The sequence below is a fragment of the Hermetia illucens genome, chromosome 1 (assembly GCF_905115235.1).
Source record: "Hermetia illucens chromosome 1, iHerIll2.2.curated.20191125, whole genome shotgun sequence".
Classification (NCBI taxonomy): domain Eukaryota; kingdom Metazoa; phylum Arthropoda; class Insecta; order Diptera; family Stratiomyidae; genus Hermetia; species Hermetia illucens.
Window position 1 is genome coordinate 136,149,868 of NC_051849.1, and position 19,495 is coordinate 136,169,362.

Below are 19,495 nucleotides of genomic sequence, written 5' to 3' on the forward strand. Positions count from 1 at the left end.
TAGAATTTCTTCCCTATTTGAATCGCTCAAAAACATTATTATTGGCTAAAATAAAAATAAAGGCAGTTACCAATACGAAAATCCACTAATACAATGCACTCACAGCAGAAATAGTAATTATTGTTCGATACTCACTGCCACCGGCACAATCCTAGGAATGTCCTGCCGCTACTTGGCTTAAGTGTTCAGCAGGCGTTCAGGCAGCGGGCGGCAGTAGCCTTTCTGTTCTTTATGACGCCAACGTCGTCAGCGGCGGGTGCTGCCGATGTTGATAGTGTTGTCGATGCCGAGAGTCGAGTGCCCGACATGCCTGCCACTGCTCCTTGCTTTTCACCCTGAAAATGCTCCAAACGCGGTACTCCAAGTTATAGCCGTCGTAGTCGCAGGAACCACAGTCCCACAGCCACAGTCAGTATCTGTATCTTAAATGTGGCGCGTTGTTATATGTACTCGTAGATGTAGACATCACACGCTAGCACGTCGTCTGCATGGGAGCTTTTTGGGTTAGAAAGGATCTGAATCCGATCCGTCGACTGAGGGCACAAGGTGGAAGAGTCATAGATATTTAGTCAGTCCATGGGACGACGTCGTGGCACTTGGACGTTCTCTTCCAAGTGAAAACGGTGAATTACGAGCTACTGGCAGCACATCCGTTAAAAATAATTTAAAGGGGGCGCCGCCGACAAGACCTCTTAAAGTGATTAAGAGTCCCATCATCAGTCAGGCCTAAGGATTCAGTACGCTATCGTCACTTGGTCTGGAGTGTTTTCTTCAAAAACCATTCAAGCGACAAAATCGGTTAATCGGTGTCATGTGTGCTGGTAATTAACAATTTCTCGTCCATGTCTTGTGTTATTAACTTCTTGTCGGTATCGGTTCAAGAGGTGGCACTCGCATCCACCAACGGCAGGATTACATGTGCGGAGTTCAGATGTTAACTACGTCCGTGAAGCTCTTCGTTAGGTTTGAGTGCAATTAAGGACTGCAAGTGACAGTGAAGTAGTTGGTGGCTGTGCTTCGCGTTTCACCTCCTCCGTGTCAGTTTGGGAAGCCCAAGGAGCAGTGGTCATTATTGGGAACTCGCATAGCGGCGTATCATACCCACAACGACTTGTTAGTGCAGTTTACCGCATTCCATCGCCACTATTGCCACTGGGTGCACCCGTTGCCCATATACACATTGCAATCATCCCCTTGAAATCCTTGACTATTGGGTTGACGAGTTTGTGAGCGGAAACCGACAGGTCGCGGATGCAATGAAAGTCGGTTGTTTAGTTCGAAATATATATATGTGAATTGAATGTTTTGTGGCGCGAATGGACAAAAGCGTTAGAAAATGACGGCTAAGCGAGAAAAGGACTATGCAAAAAGCAAATCTATCACAGGTAAATTATTATTGGCGTCGCTTTTCAGTTCATTTCCAAATGATGTTCACTTGTCCGAATTGTCTTTGCAGCGAATATCTGGCTCTTTTCAATTTCAAGTTGAATTCCTTCTTCAAACAGATCACTGGAAACTATTCCCTCAATTGACACAATTTCAATTTCCTAACACCCTCAAGCGCTTATATTGTCACCGTTTAATAGAAGAACTAACCACAATACAAATAACGCTTGGACATATCTTCTATTTACTTAATTTGCAGCGAATTCGAAATGTCTCATACTAAAATTCAGAATCGAACAAGTCGGGAAACCGGAAGTTTAGTTTAGTTTAGTTTAGTTAACTGGGGGGAGCCGCAGCTCCGAGCACTCAGGCCATTATTAGGCCCATTGTACTATCCCCGTAGTTGCCTATTCAATGGCTTCCCGCCTACGGTGTTCGCAGCGAATCTGAGAACATTCTCCAGAGGCAGAAAGTGTGCAGATTCTTCATTGAAGAAAACCTTGCCAAGGTGTCTTCGTCTGAGATCTGAGGATGCCGGGCAGCTGCATAAAAAGTGCAGGGCCGTCTCCTCCTCCTCCTCACATTGGCTGCACACAGCCGAAACCACTACCCCAATCTTTTCCATATGGTAGTTTAAGGGGCAGTGTCCCGTCAAAAGCCCTACTAGGGTTTTCGGGAAACCGGAAGCTCAGCGCTTCAGGTATGAAAGGTTTTGTTTGCTTCTTCTATGAGTATATTTGAGTTCAGAACTATTCCATTTGTACGTAGCCCGTTATGTATCTGCATTTAGCATGTCAGACTACTCACTTTAGTGTGATATTGATATTTAGTTGCAGTGAATTTACATGGTAAAGTCGATTTTAGGCTACTGCAACTTTATTAGTAATAATATGACTTTGATCAAACTTGGAAATAACATGCTTCTTATTATATTCTATACTACTACAAACTTTTATAAGTCTAGGATAAACTAAAGGGAGGTTTCTACTCAATTTCCCCAAAAATATGGTATTGTATTATTATTAACTTAATTTGAGCCGATATCGATATGGGGACCATTTTAAGGCATGGGCACCATACAGAGGTGGCTTCATATCGTTTTCAGATTTTTTGGTTGGGTAGTTTCTCAGAATTGGTTAAAGAAATCATCACTTTCCACCCCTCCTACTCCCCGCCTTGCTAACAAATGTCAAAACTAACAACGACTTCGAAAAGTACTAATCGTGACCTCTAATTTGATACCCAACATGACTATATTTGGCGAAAACAAATTTTCCACCCCCTTTTGCATGTATGGGGACCCCTCCTTAATCTCAACGTAGAAGGATATCACTCATAGTATGTGGGCGTCCACAGTTCCCATCTTCTCACCAAGTTTCGTGTCGTGAGAGTGTCGGGGCAGTCGTTTCTGAGAAAAGTGCGTGTGATAGACAGACAGACAGAGAGGCAAACAGATGGACAGACAGACAAACGTTGAACACTTCCAAAATGTTCGAACAAGCTGCCTGCATAGAGTTGTAGTTCACGAAATTTTTCTTACTCATTCTGCTTTTAAGAATTGAAGAAGGTACAATTTTCTCAAAATTCGAAGTTCCAGTTTCAAAATCTGCCCGATACATAATTACCAATGTTGAATTCTACAAGACCCGATTGGTATCTGCCTGGCGGTTTATCGCATCGCGTATGGAAATTTTCCTTGTAGTGCTTTTTTTGCGTTGGATCCCTCTGTAAGTGTATGTGATGAGCACCTTAAGTAGCGGAATAGAGTTCTTTGAACTCGGCGGGAAGCCGCGTTTCCTCTCTGCAAGTGCATGTTTCCTAAATATGGCGAATGTATGGCATTAATGTCAAACATGTACTTAGTACAAATCAGTGCTTCCATTTTAAAGTGCGAGGTGATAGCTAACTACCCTTTCTTTTAGTCTCCTTTTAGTCTTTTAGTCTCCTTTCTTACTATCGAATTAAGCCTTTAAATAAGAATCCACCAAAATATCATCTGTCTTCCTCTACTCAACACTACATGTGCGTTAATATACATTCCTTTAGCTGTTTCCATTGAATGTTCTAATCTAAGGTATAATGGACACTTCAGGTATGAAAGGTTTTGTGCATTTCTTAGAATGTAGAATGTAGCACCTTTGTACCAAATTTGGTGTCAAATCGCTATAATCGTCTCCGAGAAAAATGCGTGTGACGGACAGACAGACCGACAGACAGAGAGACAGACTGACAGATATACAGACAGACAGTAAACCGATTTTAATAAGATTTTGTGTTTGTGGTTGAACGGCCGCGGGAGAGGCACGTCGCCCGAATGTCATGCATGAACGTGTTCGTCGCAATCCTCTCTGAAAGTAGAAATGAATTTCCCAGTAAAAAATATCGCAAAACTCTATTTTCTGATGAACAAATTTTTACCATCGAGGAAAAATTCAACCGATAAAATGATCTAGTATATGCAATTGTTATGAAGCCAATGAAAATGCTCCCCGAGTACAACGTAGTTACCATCCCACTTCTGTCATGGTATAGTGGGGCGTCTCATATCACCGAGTAAATGATATTCATTTATGCGAGGTTGGCGTGAAAACTAATGCGAGCGTGTACGAAAAGATGTTAGCGGATGTAGCCGAGTCATTGAGTGAATCTCTATTCGCTGGAAAGCCGTGGTGCTTCCAGCAGGACTCGGCCTCCGCTCATCAAGCCAAGATAATTCAGCAGTGGTTAACGGCACATGTTCCTGACTTCGTAACCGGGGATGAATGAGCCTCAGGCAGTCAAGATTTGAATCCTCTGAACTACAGCCTTTGGACTAAATTAAAAGAGACTGCCTGCGATCGAATTTAGACCGATTTGGAGAGTTTGAAGGCCAGCATCGTGCGTGCAGCTCGAGAAATGCCACTTCATACTGTGCGTGAAGCGATCGATTCATGGCTTCACAGACTTCGGGCCTGTATATCTGCTAGCGGTGGCCAGTTTGAATAATTGCTCTTTCGTTTGAAAGCTCTATGTATCCCTTTGCTAATGGTGTGCTTTTTGATTGAATTGGTTTATTACTTCGTGGAAAATAAAGATTTATTTGACTGACAGAACTTATGGGTATACTATGTACATTGTGAGCGTCATATTAAGTTGGACCGAAAGGTTTGCATACAATTTAAAATAAATTTCTTTTGATAGACAAGGGTACTTTTCTCCAAACTACAATTTTTAGTTATCAATGTAAATATATATTTCGGGAGGGGGTAATCCCTTCGTCAGTACAAAGCTACTAAAAATAATTGAGATTATATGGTTCTTTTATACTTATTCACTAATTACTTACATTACTTTTACAATTTTTTTCAACTATCAACCTGTTAATTACCGCTGCGAGTCTTATTAATTTTGAGGAGCAATTACCTGGATCTGTGTTTAATAACCGCGTCGCATCATCTCTCGAAATTTCTAAACTTTCCCAAGTATCCAAGGTTGTTGTTCGGTTTGTATGACGCAAGTGCTCAAGATTTTCCCGTTGAATGGTATGGGCTTCTTCGATCTTATTTGTGTTTCCGAACACTACTTACCGCTTCCTTGATATGCTCATTAAATCTAGTCGTTATCAGTCGTTTAGTTTGTCCTATGTATATCTTATTATAGCCGCTGCACGTTATTCGGTGGATGCGGCTTTTTTTCTCCGCTGCCAAAGGATGCTTGACGCTTCCCCGTAAATTCCGCAAGGTGGACGATCGACTTCAACTTACGACTTCCAGTTGAAACTTTTTTATCCTATTGTGTTGCCTGATTTTCCTTACGATCAGCTTCACAATAGTCTGAGGATTATACCCATTGTTAACAGCATATTGAAGCCGTATTCCGAAAGAGGGTATGTGATCAGTCGGTGAATCATGCAATTAAAGGCTGCCATTTTGTTGGGCAAATCTATGGTGTGAAGTTGCTGGTATCGTTCTCTGCATTACTGTAGGCTTACGGTATATCTCGAACTTAAGCCTCCCGCTAGAGTTGACGATATTCAGATCTACGAAGGGTAGAGCACCATCCTATTCTACTTCTAGTGTAAACTCGATTTTATGATCAATCTTGTTTATAGGGAAAATGACCATTTCGATAACGTCTCTTCTAACAATAGCAAATACGTCGTCTACACACCTAAACCATACTTTGGGCATTATTCCCCTCGAATCAATTTCTAATTCGATTGATGACATGACCATCAGCACAATGCAGCTTCTCTATTAGTTCATGGGAGTTAGCCCCTGAATATTTACTATTCGTCGTCCCAAGGGTCTGACACTCATTGATCAACCACTTGGCGATGTTGTACTTCGGTGAGTTCGAGTCCGCAATGATTTCTCGCATCTCGTCCCCTCCTTGTAGATTTTTGGTTGGCGTCTAATTCTTGGAAGCGCAGGACTAGGCATTCGGGGTCGTCCAATATTCGGGAATACTTCGCTAGCTTCCTTCAACGCTCGATCGACTCTTTTGATAGATTCGGGAAGCGGGTTGTTCTGTAATTCGAAGGAGTTTCCACTACCCAATGTTCAAAAAACAGCCTGATCATACTTATCTTTGTCCATAACGACGGCGTTGTATCACGAAGTTCGCGTATTGTTTTTAAGCCACGTTTACAAATTTTTGACGGCGTGTTATCCTGAATGATTTTACTTACACCCGAACGAATTTCATCCTTAGTGTCGTTATCCAAGAATTTTATAGCTGCCTCGATTCTTTTGTTAAAAAAGATATTTAGCACTCGGTCCCAGACGACCAACGTTTCAGCTATAAATACGAGGACCATATCGAATTCGGAAGGTTGTTCCAAAAAAAACAAGTCGGGAAACCGAAGCTGTCCCATTAATACCTAGCATGTAATATATACTGTATATATTATGTGAGATTATCCACTTTCGCATGATATTGACATTCGAAGTCTTCAATTTGCGACAACTGTTAGTAATAGAACGATTTCCATGAAGCTTAGTTGGATCATGCTATTTGTTTTAGCCTACATTGCTGCAATTTCGTAGTTCTAGGATGAACCCCCCCCCCCCTTAGGGATTTTGCAGCTAATTATTATACTAAAAATTATAGTAATATACTATAGAGGTGAACCGAAAGTTTTTTCCGATTTGTTATGTCTTTTTGTCTTATTGTTTTTTTTACTAAACAAAGGAGCCTATGATAGATGGCCAGGGTAAAACTGTACACGGCCATGAGAGAATTCGGTATCCCGAGGAAACTAATAAGACTGACTAGGCTGACCCTGATCAATGTGCGAGGACAGATAAAAGCAGCAGGATCACTCTCAAGACCATTCGACATCAACAACGGTCTACGACAAGGGGATACCCTATCATGCGTCCTCTTTTAGCCTGGCCCTCGAGAAAGTGATCCATGATGCTGATGTAAATGCAAGAGGTACGATCCTCTTCAAGTCCACCCAACTACTGGCCTATGCTGACGATATCGACATCATGGGAAGAACCACCCGAGACGTACAAACTGCCTTCATCCAGATCGAACAGGCGACGATCAGTGCGAGATCTTGGGCTGCACATCAATAAAGGCAAGACAAAATATATGGTGGCAACGTCAGCACCGAAAACGAATCAACCAACAACATCAAACCGCACTGGTCAAACACGAAGAAGAATAAGGATAGGAGAATACAACTTTGAGACCGTTGACAATTTCTCCTATCTAGGGTCGAAAATCACAACCGATAACAACTACGATGATGAAATCCCTGCACGGTTGTTTTCAGAGCCTATTTAGCTTACAAAAACTGTTCCGCTCGAAACGTCTCACCATAGGGTCAAAGCTCTTACTGTACAAGACTATGATCTTGCCAGTCCTCATGTATTCCTCGGAGACTTGGGTTCTTAGCAAGAAGAATTGCGAACTCCTGGTCGCGTTCGAGAGAAGAATCCTCCGAAGAATTTTTGGCCCCCTACATGAGGATAGACGATTCCGTCGCCTACACAATGACGAAATCTATGAGCGAAACCATGACCGTCAGGTTGTGGATAAAATCCGGCTCAATAGGATACGGTGGGCGGGTCATTTAATCCGTATGGATGAGAATGATCCACCCGGAAAGTCTATAAGGGCAATATCTATGGTAGAAAAAGAAGACGAAGCAGACCCTGCCTAAGATGGAGCGATGGCGTGGGCCAGGACGCCAGACAGCTTTTAGGGATATCGAATTGGTGGACCTCGGCGCAAAACCGGGATGTCAGGAGTTCCTTATTAAGGCAGGCCTAGACCGGATACCGATTGTTGCGCCCTTGATGATGATGCTGAAAGGAATCTCATATGTATGTGTTATATACTATTGTAAAGGTCTTGAACTACTCGATCATAGTGTATAGTAGCATTTATAATTGAGTCCTTTTATGCCATATGTAAAGGGATTCACTGACCGCACGTTCTCACCAAATTTCGTGGCAATCGGTCTAGCCGTTTCCGAATAAATTGAGGGTGACAGGCAGACATAGAATCGATTCTAATAAGGTTTTGCTTCACACACAACCTCAATAAAAATGATTTTGGTTCTATATAAGTCTCTTCTTTTACGGCGTTGCACTAATTCGCCTCCATTCCCGTTACTACTCAATTTCCCAAATTAGTATATTTTTTTACTGTTATCAACTTTATTTGAGCAGATATCGGTTTGGAGTCTAGAGATTATATAGAGACACCTGCATGATTTTTTCAGATTTTGTGGTCTAAAAATAGCCCAGTGAGTAAGGGATCCCTTGTACCCACCACACTTCCCTTCCCCATTTACAACTAATGCAAAAAGTAAGTGAGCCTATATTTAGGAAAAAATGGACACTCCCTTTTGCACGTACATATCCGCCATCAATATGTTATGTATCGTTTAAGTGTAATTGCAGACTCTTAACTGTTTTTAACGGGTTTGCTGGAATCCTAACCCCAATCGGTACTTTATTGTTGTTCAAGTACTTATTGAACAATCCTTGAGTTTTTTTAAGTTTAGTATAATTTTCCATTTAAGCTATTTCAGGGTTGGGGGCTGGTGATGTAGTTTTTCGAAATTTTCAGCCTATCTATGAGTATATTTATATATATGTAATATCGTATTTATAGAATTTGGCGTTCTCGCAGTCTTTGCATTTCTTCTGACTTCTGCATAGTTGCCCCTTTTTCGATCAGAAGGTTATTAATATGATTGTGGTCTCTGAAAAATGTCACGCTCTTTGATAAAAGCGTGGAATCCGAGTATTATTATCAAAGTTATAAAAGTTCAAATCTCGGAGCTCGGACAGCTCCTTGGATTCAAACGGCAGCGGATAACTGCATATTATTCACAGTCCATTGGGATGCCAGAACATTGGCATCGGACACTTAAGGTAATGAACGAATGGCGCACGGCAAGCCTTTCATTCTGTTTGGCATGCGTCCAGCCATCCGAAGAGAGTTTGCTACCAGCCCTGCTTATCTAGTATACGAGGAGAACCTACCAAACCGGGTCCTCGACAGGAGAGACAAATTGACGCCGCCACTCCCGTCTTGTGACGTGCGGCCAGGGATTCGCATCTCTAGGGAGTTTGAAGTCTGCACCCACGTTCTGGTCAAAACTGATGTCACGTGGAAGCTGTTACAACCACCATTCGAGGTCCCTATAATATCCTCAAGGATGGGGAGCACATGTTCAATGTGCACGTCGGTGGCAAGCTCAAGGAAGCAGACCGCACTGGAAGCAAGCCTGAACCGCGTTCATTTTGGCGTCCGCCAGTGCGAATAGCCCCGCCACGGGTTCTCTCGTCGAAACTCCGGCGGACCCATATTGCAGTTGACATGCAAATTTCAAACAGGCTGAATTAATTATTTCGGCTAATTAGACAGATCAAAGCAGTCAACGAGGGGAGAACGTTTCCCCTTCTTAAAAAAAAAAGGAATAATGTTCGACTTGTGATTGAAAACAGATATAATAATTTTCTAACATTTCATTTAAATTAACTCATTAGAATGAAAGCTTAACTTTCAGAAAGAATAAAAATAAGAATTTATAAAGCTACATAAATTAAAAAGTGGTGTTTAAACACCATATGCGCATTTGTTCCAAGGAGATCGAAATGCAATGCCAAATCAGTGTTAACCTAGCGTCCTTGATTTCTGTTTCAAACAATCAAACATTTTACAATTTATTATAAACATTCACAGTTTCCAGCTGAACCTATAATATGTAAAATATTCAAAATTCATTACCAATGTTTACCTTTAAAAAGTGTGAACTTGGAAGAACGTATTTCTGTATTTTACGTTACTTAAAATGCTTATTTTACTTCAGTTAATCGTAATAATTCTCAATGTATGCCTGAAACAGATACCAAATCTTTGGATACCCCCGTATGAGATTCCTGTGATCTCAAATGAATGTCGATGATCATTGTACCAAGTGGCCAATTTATGATATATCTTACTTCATCTTTTTATTAACAAAACCTACAGTGAGCACTTAATTAAAGTGATAACAATTAAAATTAAAAGTTCCTTATTACCTTACAAACAATTTTTAATCTCACTGTAAGTGTTCAAATTGGAATATGCATATTTCTAGTAAGAATAAATTTTCAGTAAAGTAACAAAAAAAAAATTCTAATTTTTAAGGTTTTGTGTAAACACAAAACCTTATTAAAATCGGTTTACCGTCTGTCTGTCTGTCTGTCCGTCTGTCTGTCTGTCTGTCTGTCTGTCCGTCACACGCATTTTTCTCGGAAACGGTTATAGCGATTGACACTAAATGTGGTAAAAAGGTGGGAACTGTGAACGCTCACGTATACAGTGAGTTACATCCTCTTACGTCGAATTTAAGGGGGGGTCCCCATACATGGAAAAGGGGGGTGTAATTTTTTTTTCATCAAATATAGTCATGTGGGGTATCAAATTAAAGGTCTCAGTTAGTGCTTTTCGAAAACGGTCTTAGTTTTGACATTTGTTGGAAAGGTGGGGAGTGCGGGGGGTTGAAAGTGACCATTCCTTTACGGGGGCCATTCTCAGAAACTACCCATCCGAAAAATCTGAAAAAAATCAAGAGGCTGCCACTATATGGTGCCTGGGCTCCGAAATACCTTCCATACTAATATCTGCACAAATAAAGTTAATAATAGCATGTTACTATAATTTTTAGTAATTCGCTGCAAAACCTCCCTTAAGTTCATGCTAAGACCACAAAATTTCGCAACAATATAGGGTGTAACATAGAGCATGATGTTACCAAGTTTGGTGGAAATCGCACTATTGCTAACAAAGTTATAATACGTCAAAGTTGTCGCTTCTTTGCAAATTCAAGGCTATAAATGTCAATATCATCCGAAAGTGGATATTCTCACATAATATTGTATATGCATATATTACGTGCTACGTACTAAGAAATGCACAAAACCTTTCGTACCTGAAGCGTCCAGCTTCCGGTTTCCCGACTTGTTAGTTTTAATTTTCGTTTCGGTGTTTGCCAATATTCCCTATGTGGGGCATAGTGCTTTCACCAAGCGTGGCCAAAATATGCTTCAGGTATTCCCACGCCTTTCGGAGAAGCCTGCACTCCTCTATTGTCTTGCGCTACGTGTTTCTAGGACAACCCACGTGACGGCTACTTCATGATAGTGGATTCCATTGCATGCCATAGCTAGCAATGTATTTCCACTGAACTATTACCCTCTAATCAGCACCTCTACCGATCCTTACGATGCCATACAGTACCCGGGTGGCACGACGCAAGCAGGTGTTAAGGCAACCACTTTCCATGCGCTACTCCCATACAACAGCACAGAGAAAACATTATTGCGAAAAATTCTCAACTTGATGCTGGTATTGAGATATCTGTATTTCCAAATTTTAGGTAAAACAACGAAAACAGCTAATGCGCCGGGTGACGTCAAGCTCTACGCCACGGTCAGTAGAAGCTACCAAGATATCTTAGTTGGCTTTGTTGGTGTTTATCTTCAGTCCGACTCCGTTTGCCCCTTATTTCAAATCCAAAGACATTTGGCGAAAGTCCATGGCTCGGTGAGAGAGCAAATGTTTGCCATCAAGTAGTCTTCAGTAATCAAAGCAATTCCACCATATAGTATCCCTTTTCTGACCTTAACATTGAACCTGGTTGGGACTTCTGGGACACTTCCTATGATAGTCTGCGCCGACGACGTTCCGGCACTTATCGCTGGATGCACTGTTAAACCTTAAATACCTTAGTAGCTCGACTCGAAGATGAGCTTTTTCGAGCAAATTAAAGCAGCAGCGGACAATGCTGCAGCTGTAATTTCAAACCTTAAGTCGTCTAATGGTGAATGTTGGGGGCCCCGTATCAAGGTCTTCTTATGGGAGCAACGCAGTTTTTCTTGCTCTACAGGGCGGACTCATGGCTAAATGAGCCAAGAGGCAGATGGGCTATGTGGCTTATCGGCAATTTCGATCCATGGTTGAACCGAAAGCATCTTCCCTTCTCTTCCTTCTTGTTGGTGAAAAGAATTCCCTGCCTCGAAGGCTCCCTAAGCCGGGTGAGCGAGAGGGCTATCGAAGTAATATGTGAAATGGTCGCAGGCTAGTTCTCTGATATCGGAGAGGTGTCTTGTTGGTAGTCCAACGGCGTATCGCTGTGGCAGTCCAACACACCGCACGTAAATGCATTCACCTACCCTACTCAAAAAAACATTGAACCGACTTTCTCTTAATATGTAGTCAAAAGATGAATGTTTTCAATTTTATTCGAATACATAACACAAATTCTTTCATTGGCCTGAAAGGTATGGTGTTTCCAGATTTCCAAGGAATACATAAAGATTGGCAAAATCCTTGTCTTGTACAGTAAGAGCTTTGACCCTATGGTGAGACGTTTCGACCGAAACAGTTTGTTAAGCTGAGATAGACTCTGTTAGCTGCCAACAACCGTGCGCGGATTCCATCGTCATAACTGTTATCGGTTTTGATTTTCGACCCTTGATAGGAGAAATTTACAACGGTATCAAAGTTATAGTCTCCTATCTTTATTATTTCCGTTTGACCTGTGCGATTCGATGTTGTTCGTTCTTTGGTTTTTGTCGCTGACGTTGCCACCATATACTTCGTCTTGCCTTCATTAATGTGCAGCCCGAGATCTCGAACATCCTACTCAATCTGGGTGAAAGTAGATTGTACATCTCGGGTTGTTCTTCCCATAATGTCAGTATCGTCAGCGTAGGCCAGTAGTTGGCTGGACTTGAAGAGGATGGTGCCTCCCACATTTAGGTCTGCATCACGAATCACTTTCGCCAGGGCTAGATTGAAGAGGACGCATGATAGGGCAACCCCTTGTCTTAGACCGTTGTTGATGTCGAATGGTCTTGAAAGTGGTCCTCCTGTTTTTATCTGGCCTCGCACATTGGTCAGAGTCAGCCTAGTCAGTCTTATCAATTTCCTTGGGATACCGAATTCTTTCATGGCCGTGTACAATTTTACCCTCGCTATCCTATTATAGGCGGCTTTAAAGTCGATGAGTAGATGGTGCAACTGATGTCCATATTCCAACAGTTTTTCCATCGCTTGCCGCAAAAAGAAAATCTGGTCTTTTGTTGATTTGCCTCGAGTGAAGCCTCTCTTATATGGGCCAATGATGATCCGCGCGTATAGGGGTATCCGGCCTAGCAAAATAGCGGAGAATATCTTACAGATGGTATCAGCATCGTGATACCTCTATAATTGCTGCACTGTGTGATACCTCCCGTTTTATGTATGGGGCAGTTATTGCCTCGTTGCCAGTCGTCAGGCATTGATTCGCTGTCCACACCTTGGGCATCAATTGATGAACCACTTGGTGTGGGTGGTCGCCTCCATATTTAACCAATTCAGCTGTAATTCCATCGACTCCTGGCGACCTATGGTTTTCAAGCCGATGAATTGCACGGACTGTTTCTTCTATTCTGGTGGTGGCAGCATTTGTCCGTCGTCTTCAGTTGGCGGCACTTCCGACTCGCCGATATTTTGTTTTGTTCAGCAGCTCATCAAAATACTCAACCCAAAGCCTCAATATGCTATTCTGTCGGAAATCAGATTTGCGTTTTTGTCTCGTCTCGACAGAATGAGCATCGAGATGTGTAAGCCTTCATACTGCTGACTTCTTGGTAAAACTTCCGCGTCTGGTGCGGTTTCTTCCTGTATTTTTCGAATTCACAGCCCTGTTGGTTCTCCCAGGTTTCTCCGTTCGACGGATTTCTTGGTAGGTCTGAGCGCGTGCCCGCGTTCCTAGCTTACATTCATCGTCAATCCAACCGTTCCGACTTTCCTTGCTGCTGGAGCCAGGTATTTTTGCGGCCGTATTAATGATAAGGCTCTTCAGGTGGTTGTGAAGATCATTTGTTGGTGCTTCATCTCCAGGACATCTGTTAGCTGCGGATATTTCGGCATCTCCCTCTTATAAGTGTTACGGAGACTGTGTTATGAATGGCTTCAGTGTTCACTCTCACCTGATTGTCAGAGGAGGGAATGAGAGGTGGCGGCGTTCGATCAGCACGTGGTCAATGTTATTGAAAGGGCTCCCGTCTGGCGAGGCCACGCATGTTTGTGGACCGCTTTCCGCGCAAACCAGGTACTTCGAACAACCTTTGCCAGTGATACTGCTAACTAAATAATGCGCAGTCCGTTATCATTGATAACCCTAAGTAGGCTATGGGAATCGAAGTATCGCCTGAATACGGCCTCCGTCGCTACTTGACTGTTGAAATCTCTACGGTGACTTGTCATATCATCGACAAGATGGAGAACTTCACCACTACCCTTCTCGTATTTTTTTCGCTCGTCGAGCTCTCGCCAGCTCGCAACCATCATCATTCGACTTTCCAGAGTACAAATGCACAGCGCTGCAAGAGAGAGAGAAATGCTCTCCAGAGTTCCACTGCTTTACTTCGCTTAGTCCGAGAGGACACTCTTATATCGTCGGAATTTTCACTCAAGTCGGAGAAACCGAATATTCTATGGATCGTTGTCGAAGAACTTGCACACATTCTAGAAACGATCATAACCCGTATTCGGTAGTCACGGATCATACCAGTTCCTATCTGAGCCATTGTTTCCGGTTCACAAAAACTTTATTTTCTTGCTTGTTGACTGTTTTTAAGGTTTTGTGTAAAACAAAACCTTATTCAATGTCTGTCCGTCTGCCACACCCGAATTACTCGCAAAACTGCGAAACCAATTGTCACGAAACTTGGTGAGAACATGTGGTCTGTGAATCCCTTTACATGCAAGGGGCATTAGGTTGCAAGGGGACTCCCAATGAAAAATGGCCATTTCTTTCACGAATTCATTCTCAGAACCTTCCCGACCGAAAAATCTGAAAAAACCACGAAGCTGTCACTGAACGGTGCCAATGCCCCGAAATACACTCCATACCGATAACTGCTCAAATAAAGTTAATAATAGTTTATTACTATAATGTTTAGTTATTGGCTGCACTCCCCCCCTTAGGTTCATCCTAAAATCATGAAATCACAGCAATATAGGCTATAATGCAAAGCATGATCCTTCCTAGTTCGGTGGAAATCGCACTGTAATTAACAAAGTGACAATAGCACAAAGTTGTTGCTTCATTGCAATTCCAACACGTTGAAAGCCATTGGCATACGGAATTGAGTATTCTGACATAGTATTTACATATACATTACTTGTTAGGTGCTAATGGGACAAATGTCCACTTAAATATTTTTATATATATATAGTTAAAAAGCCCACGGACCCTCTTCCCGCCCAACCCAACCCGACTGAGGGGCGATCAACCTAAGGATGGGCTGAAGACAACATCCAAAGGCCCACATCACAGCGATGATGCGTTTTAACGCAAAGTGTGTGCGACCATGGGAAAATGTATTGCTACATCCCGATTGTCGCAAACACTTCAGCCAATAATGCGGTGGTTCTACACTACAGAGATATGGATCTTGAATCGAAGACAGTGCGGATCAAGACTGAAACCCATTAGGTCAGATTGTTACCGGACAGGACTCTTCGGACTATAGCACAGGTTGCAAGGATAACCGCTTTTTGCATCTCCATGTATAGTCCAGCCCTAAGATCGAGCGTTTTCAGTGCTTTATGTAAGTTCTGCGGGACTAACCCCGTCGCTGAAATTACCACTGGGACTACTTCGATCTTTTGAAGTCTCCAAGTCTGCTTCATATCGTCTGCCAAGGGGCCGTAGTTCCGGATTTTTTCGTTTTGTTTTTCAACAGTGATTCGGTCCAACGGTACGGCTACATCGATTATAAAGCACGCTCGTTCTTCCTTCAGAAGCAGAACTAGATCGGGTCTGTTATGATTAACACTGTGGTCGGTGGCAATAGTGTGATCCCACAGTAGTTTGACCCGATCATTTTCCAAGATTCTCTGCGGAGTGTACTTATAGTAAGGATGATAGGTTGCCACTAAATTATACTTCAACGGAAGGTTTTGATGGAGAATCTTGCAGACGGAGATATGACGATTGGTGTACTCGGTACTGCTCAACATCCTGCACGCAGATGTTATGTGCTGGATGGTCTCCTCTTCACAGTTGCATAACCTACAACTGGAGTTGGTGATTGAGGAGTCGTGAAGAATGCACCGTTTATAATTTTGAATTGAATGATGTCCAGCAAGGAGCGAAGTTGGTTCTCGTCTTTGGCATACAATTTGATGTCGTCAATGTACATCAAATGGCTTAATGTACATTTCGACAATATGCCATGCTTGTCTTGGAACCCGTATTTGCTTTCATACAAAAGATAGGGTAGTGGATTCAAAGCCAAACAAAACCACAGTGGGCTTAGAGAGTCGACAATCATCTGATTAAAATGATTTGCCAATACCCGTTGAATGCTCTTGAACCGCTTCAGCCAGAAGTTGTGAATCTTATCAACTTCTGGTGCTTTCCAATTGCCTGTCTTTTCGAGGGTTGCTTCAACGTCAGCTTCAGTAATGTCAGGCATGGTCATTTCGGGGAAGGCTTCGCATGAACGCATAAGGTGTGGGAGTCACGCTGGTTCTAAATTGCAACGCTCCAAACACTTCTCCAGAAGTTTTCTGCCTGATCCAGATCGAGGTTACTTTCCCGACTTGAGTTGGTGAGATTTTTATAAAATCCCCGTTGGTTCTGGAAGAACAAGGTGTTGTCTGTCCTTCGCTGAAAGCTTTTTTGATACCTACGGATGCGTTTGAAGCATATCGCAAGTGTCTGCTTCAGCACCTCGAGGATTTCTTCGATTGGCATATCATTGGACAGATGGTAGTTTCCAATGATGTTCGCAACGCATCTGTGCACTCTTGGTGATGGATTTCCAAGAAGTGCTTGCGTGACACGGCCAATCTCCTTTCTCAACTTGTCGACTCTTTTATTGAGCCGAAATGCTCAGAACGGTAAAGTCCTCCTACGCATACCTCTGTTATTCGCTCTAAGATGTTGATTATGGAGACGAATAACCGTGGCAGGTGCAACGTAAATCAGGCTGTGAACCTCTGTAGCAGTAATCTCGCTAGCCAAACGATCAGCCAAAATTCTGTCAACGGCAGCAATGATTTTAGTAGTTGCCGAAGTAAACTTCAGTTTTAGGATCTTTGGTCCAGCGTCTGGGAGAATCTCTGCATATTCTGTGAATGCGATACAGGTGGAATACTTGTGTTACTCCTTTGACTAGTCCGGTAATTTGATGAATCCAGACCGAGCTCAAGTGAAACCTCTTGGAAGATTTGTTGCCTAGTTGGTAGGGAAACTCAGTTGTTATTCACTATCACTCGGTACTGGTTGACGACGTTCTGTTCCGGAACATGACTTAGCTCCGGAAATCGGGTTATGAACGCGTCATGTAGTCGATGTCTGTACACTGATGGATTCCGTTTCAAATCCGTGGCACGGTAATAGGCGCGGACGATTCGTTGAGTTGGTTCGTCCAAACCATACGACGCCTAGGTCTCCCGTCCCTGGTGGTTGACGGCATAACCGCCAAAACATCCAACGGTGAAGAGCCGCTCTGATGTTGTTGAGCGACTCTTAACCGTGTTGGGTACTGTCTTCGTGTCCCTGGGGTCCCATCAAAACAATTTGAAATATTTTCCCCAATTTTATTCCCACGAGTGTTGGGGAGGCAGAGCCCCAATGTTGCAATGCCCCATGGTTACCTCCAAAGGTAGGGAAGGCATCTGGAGGGGAGCCGCTGAAATACAGTGTAACGTCACTGCAATTCATCCGATAGGCGCGTCGATCCCTTCACCCCGGATTACGGATTTGTTAAGGAGGTTCACTCCCCCTGAAAGGGAAGAATCGGTAAGAAAGCACGAACACAAAGGGAAACGTTCTGCTTGTCCGCGACTACTTATTTACAAGATTAACTTGTGATATTCGTAGCTGACCCGGTAGGCCATGTCATTATCCGCAACCCATGACACGCGCCTGGTCGCATGCAGCTCTGCGTTTGCCACTTAGCTCAGCCAGGAATATATAGAAATACACAAAAGCTTTCATTCCTGAAGCGTCCAGCTCCTGATTTCCCGAAATGTTTTTATCCGCTCATAGGATTTACAATTTTCATAAAACTGCGTTGATTTAGTCAAAGCAGTTTACTTCCACTAAAGGTTTATATTTTTTTCTCATTTCAACAGGACTTGGGATCACGTCCACATCGTCAATGAACTCAAAAAACTTCAGTTTCGTAACTTCAACACAAAACGTTTCTTCCAGCCAAGAAGCTTTAAAACGCACAAACAAACCGTTAATGGAGAAACGCCGCCGAGCTAGAATTAATCAAAGTCTTGCTATTCTGAAAGCACTGATTCTAGAATCAACAAAATCGACATCAAAAGGGACAGATGGACAAACAAAGCACACAAAATTGGAAAAGGCAGACATCCTGGAACTCACAGTAAGACACTTTCAAAGACACCGAAATCTAGACGATCCAGGTGACTGATAAATTTTTGAAATAATAGTTAAAATTCTAAACATAATTTCTTGTTTCAGCTGTAAATAAATATCGCGCTGGGTATACAGATTGTGCCCGCGAAGTGGCGAGGTATCTAGCGACACCAGAGCCTCCCCCCTTGCCCAGTATGCCCTCGCTTTCAGATCCGGGATCTAAAGCACGTCTCCTGCGTCACCTAGACCAATGTATAGCCGAAATTGACATTGAGATTTGCCCTCATTCTACATTCGCTGACAGCCCCTCCAGCAGTAATTTCGATACGAATACTCTGAAAAAACCGTATGATTTCAAGCTTTTCAATTCGGACATTGAATAACTTCTGTGTTTAACAGGATCGAGGATAATTCAATGGATTACAGCAGCCAAGATTCGAATCCGATTGACTTTAGTAAAAATACGCGGGACCCTCATGAAGGTCGAAGCAGTCAACCCATATCATCAACTTCTGAAATAAGTCTGCCAGCACAGGTAAGCTCTAGTTAAACTTTATTATAGTAGCTAATACATTGGTTTATTAATTCCTATCAATTGCAAACATATTAATAGACTAGAAAATATTAGAATATTGGAACTATAAATTGTTCTTAGTGTATATACCTTGAATATGCCCGATATTCAATTCGATGTGGTACTAACATTTTATCTCTTAGGAAGTAGTAATTTGACGCAGAAGAGATAATTTCGACCTACTATAACTTCGTTAATAATAGTACTATTTCCACCAAACTTGCCAGTATGCTGCTTTGTATTAAAGCCCATATTAGTTCCATTTTACGAATTTAGGATGAGCTTTAGCCGGGGTCGCAGTAAAATTCTAAAATAAATATTTGAGCGGATATCGTAACGGAGAATATTCACAGGCCTATGCACCACCATAATTTTTCCAAGTTTTTCAGTTGGTTGGTTTTTGAGATTGGGTTCTTTAAGTAATTGACCCTTTTTGGACCCCCACATTCATCCACTTTGCAAATGCCAAAATTTATACCTGCCGGATTATTTGCCACTTTTTATTTGATACTTCACATGGCTATACTCAATGAAAAAAATCGTCCACCTCTCTTTTAGGTGTATGGGCACAGACGGACAGGCAGGCAGACAGGTAGATAGTGAATCGATTTTCCTGGCAAAATTTTAAACGCTTGGATGGGTAAAATGCTATA

The 19,495-nt window shown here is 42.4% G+C and overlaps 1 protein-coding gene across 1 annotated transcript in view; it reads left to right on the plus strand.

Moving 5' to 3' along the window:
* Positions 1-293: 293 nt before the first annotated feature.
* LOC119647080 overlaps positions 294-19,495 on the plus strand; it is a 31,274-nt gene continuing 12,072 nt past the window's right edge. The window contains exons 1-4 of the mRNA XM_038047837.1: positions 294-1,385; positions 18,016-18,315; positions 18,374-18,614; positions 18,668-18,803. Of these exons, the coding sequence (XP_037903765.1) occupies positions 1,337-1,385; positions 18,016-18,315; positions 18,374-18,614; positions 18,668-18,803 (726 nt within the window). The 5' untranslated portion in view covers positions 294-1,336. The remainder of the gene's footprint in view (positions 1,386-18,015; positions 18,316-18,373; positions 18,615-18,667; positions 18,804-19,495) is intronic.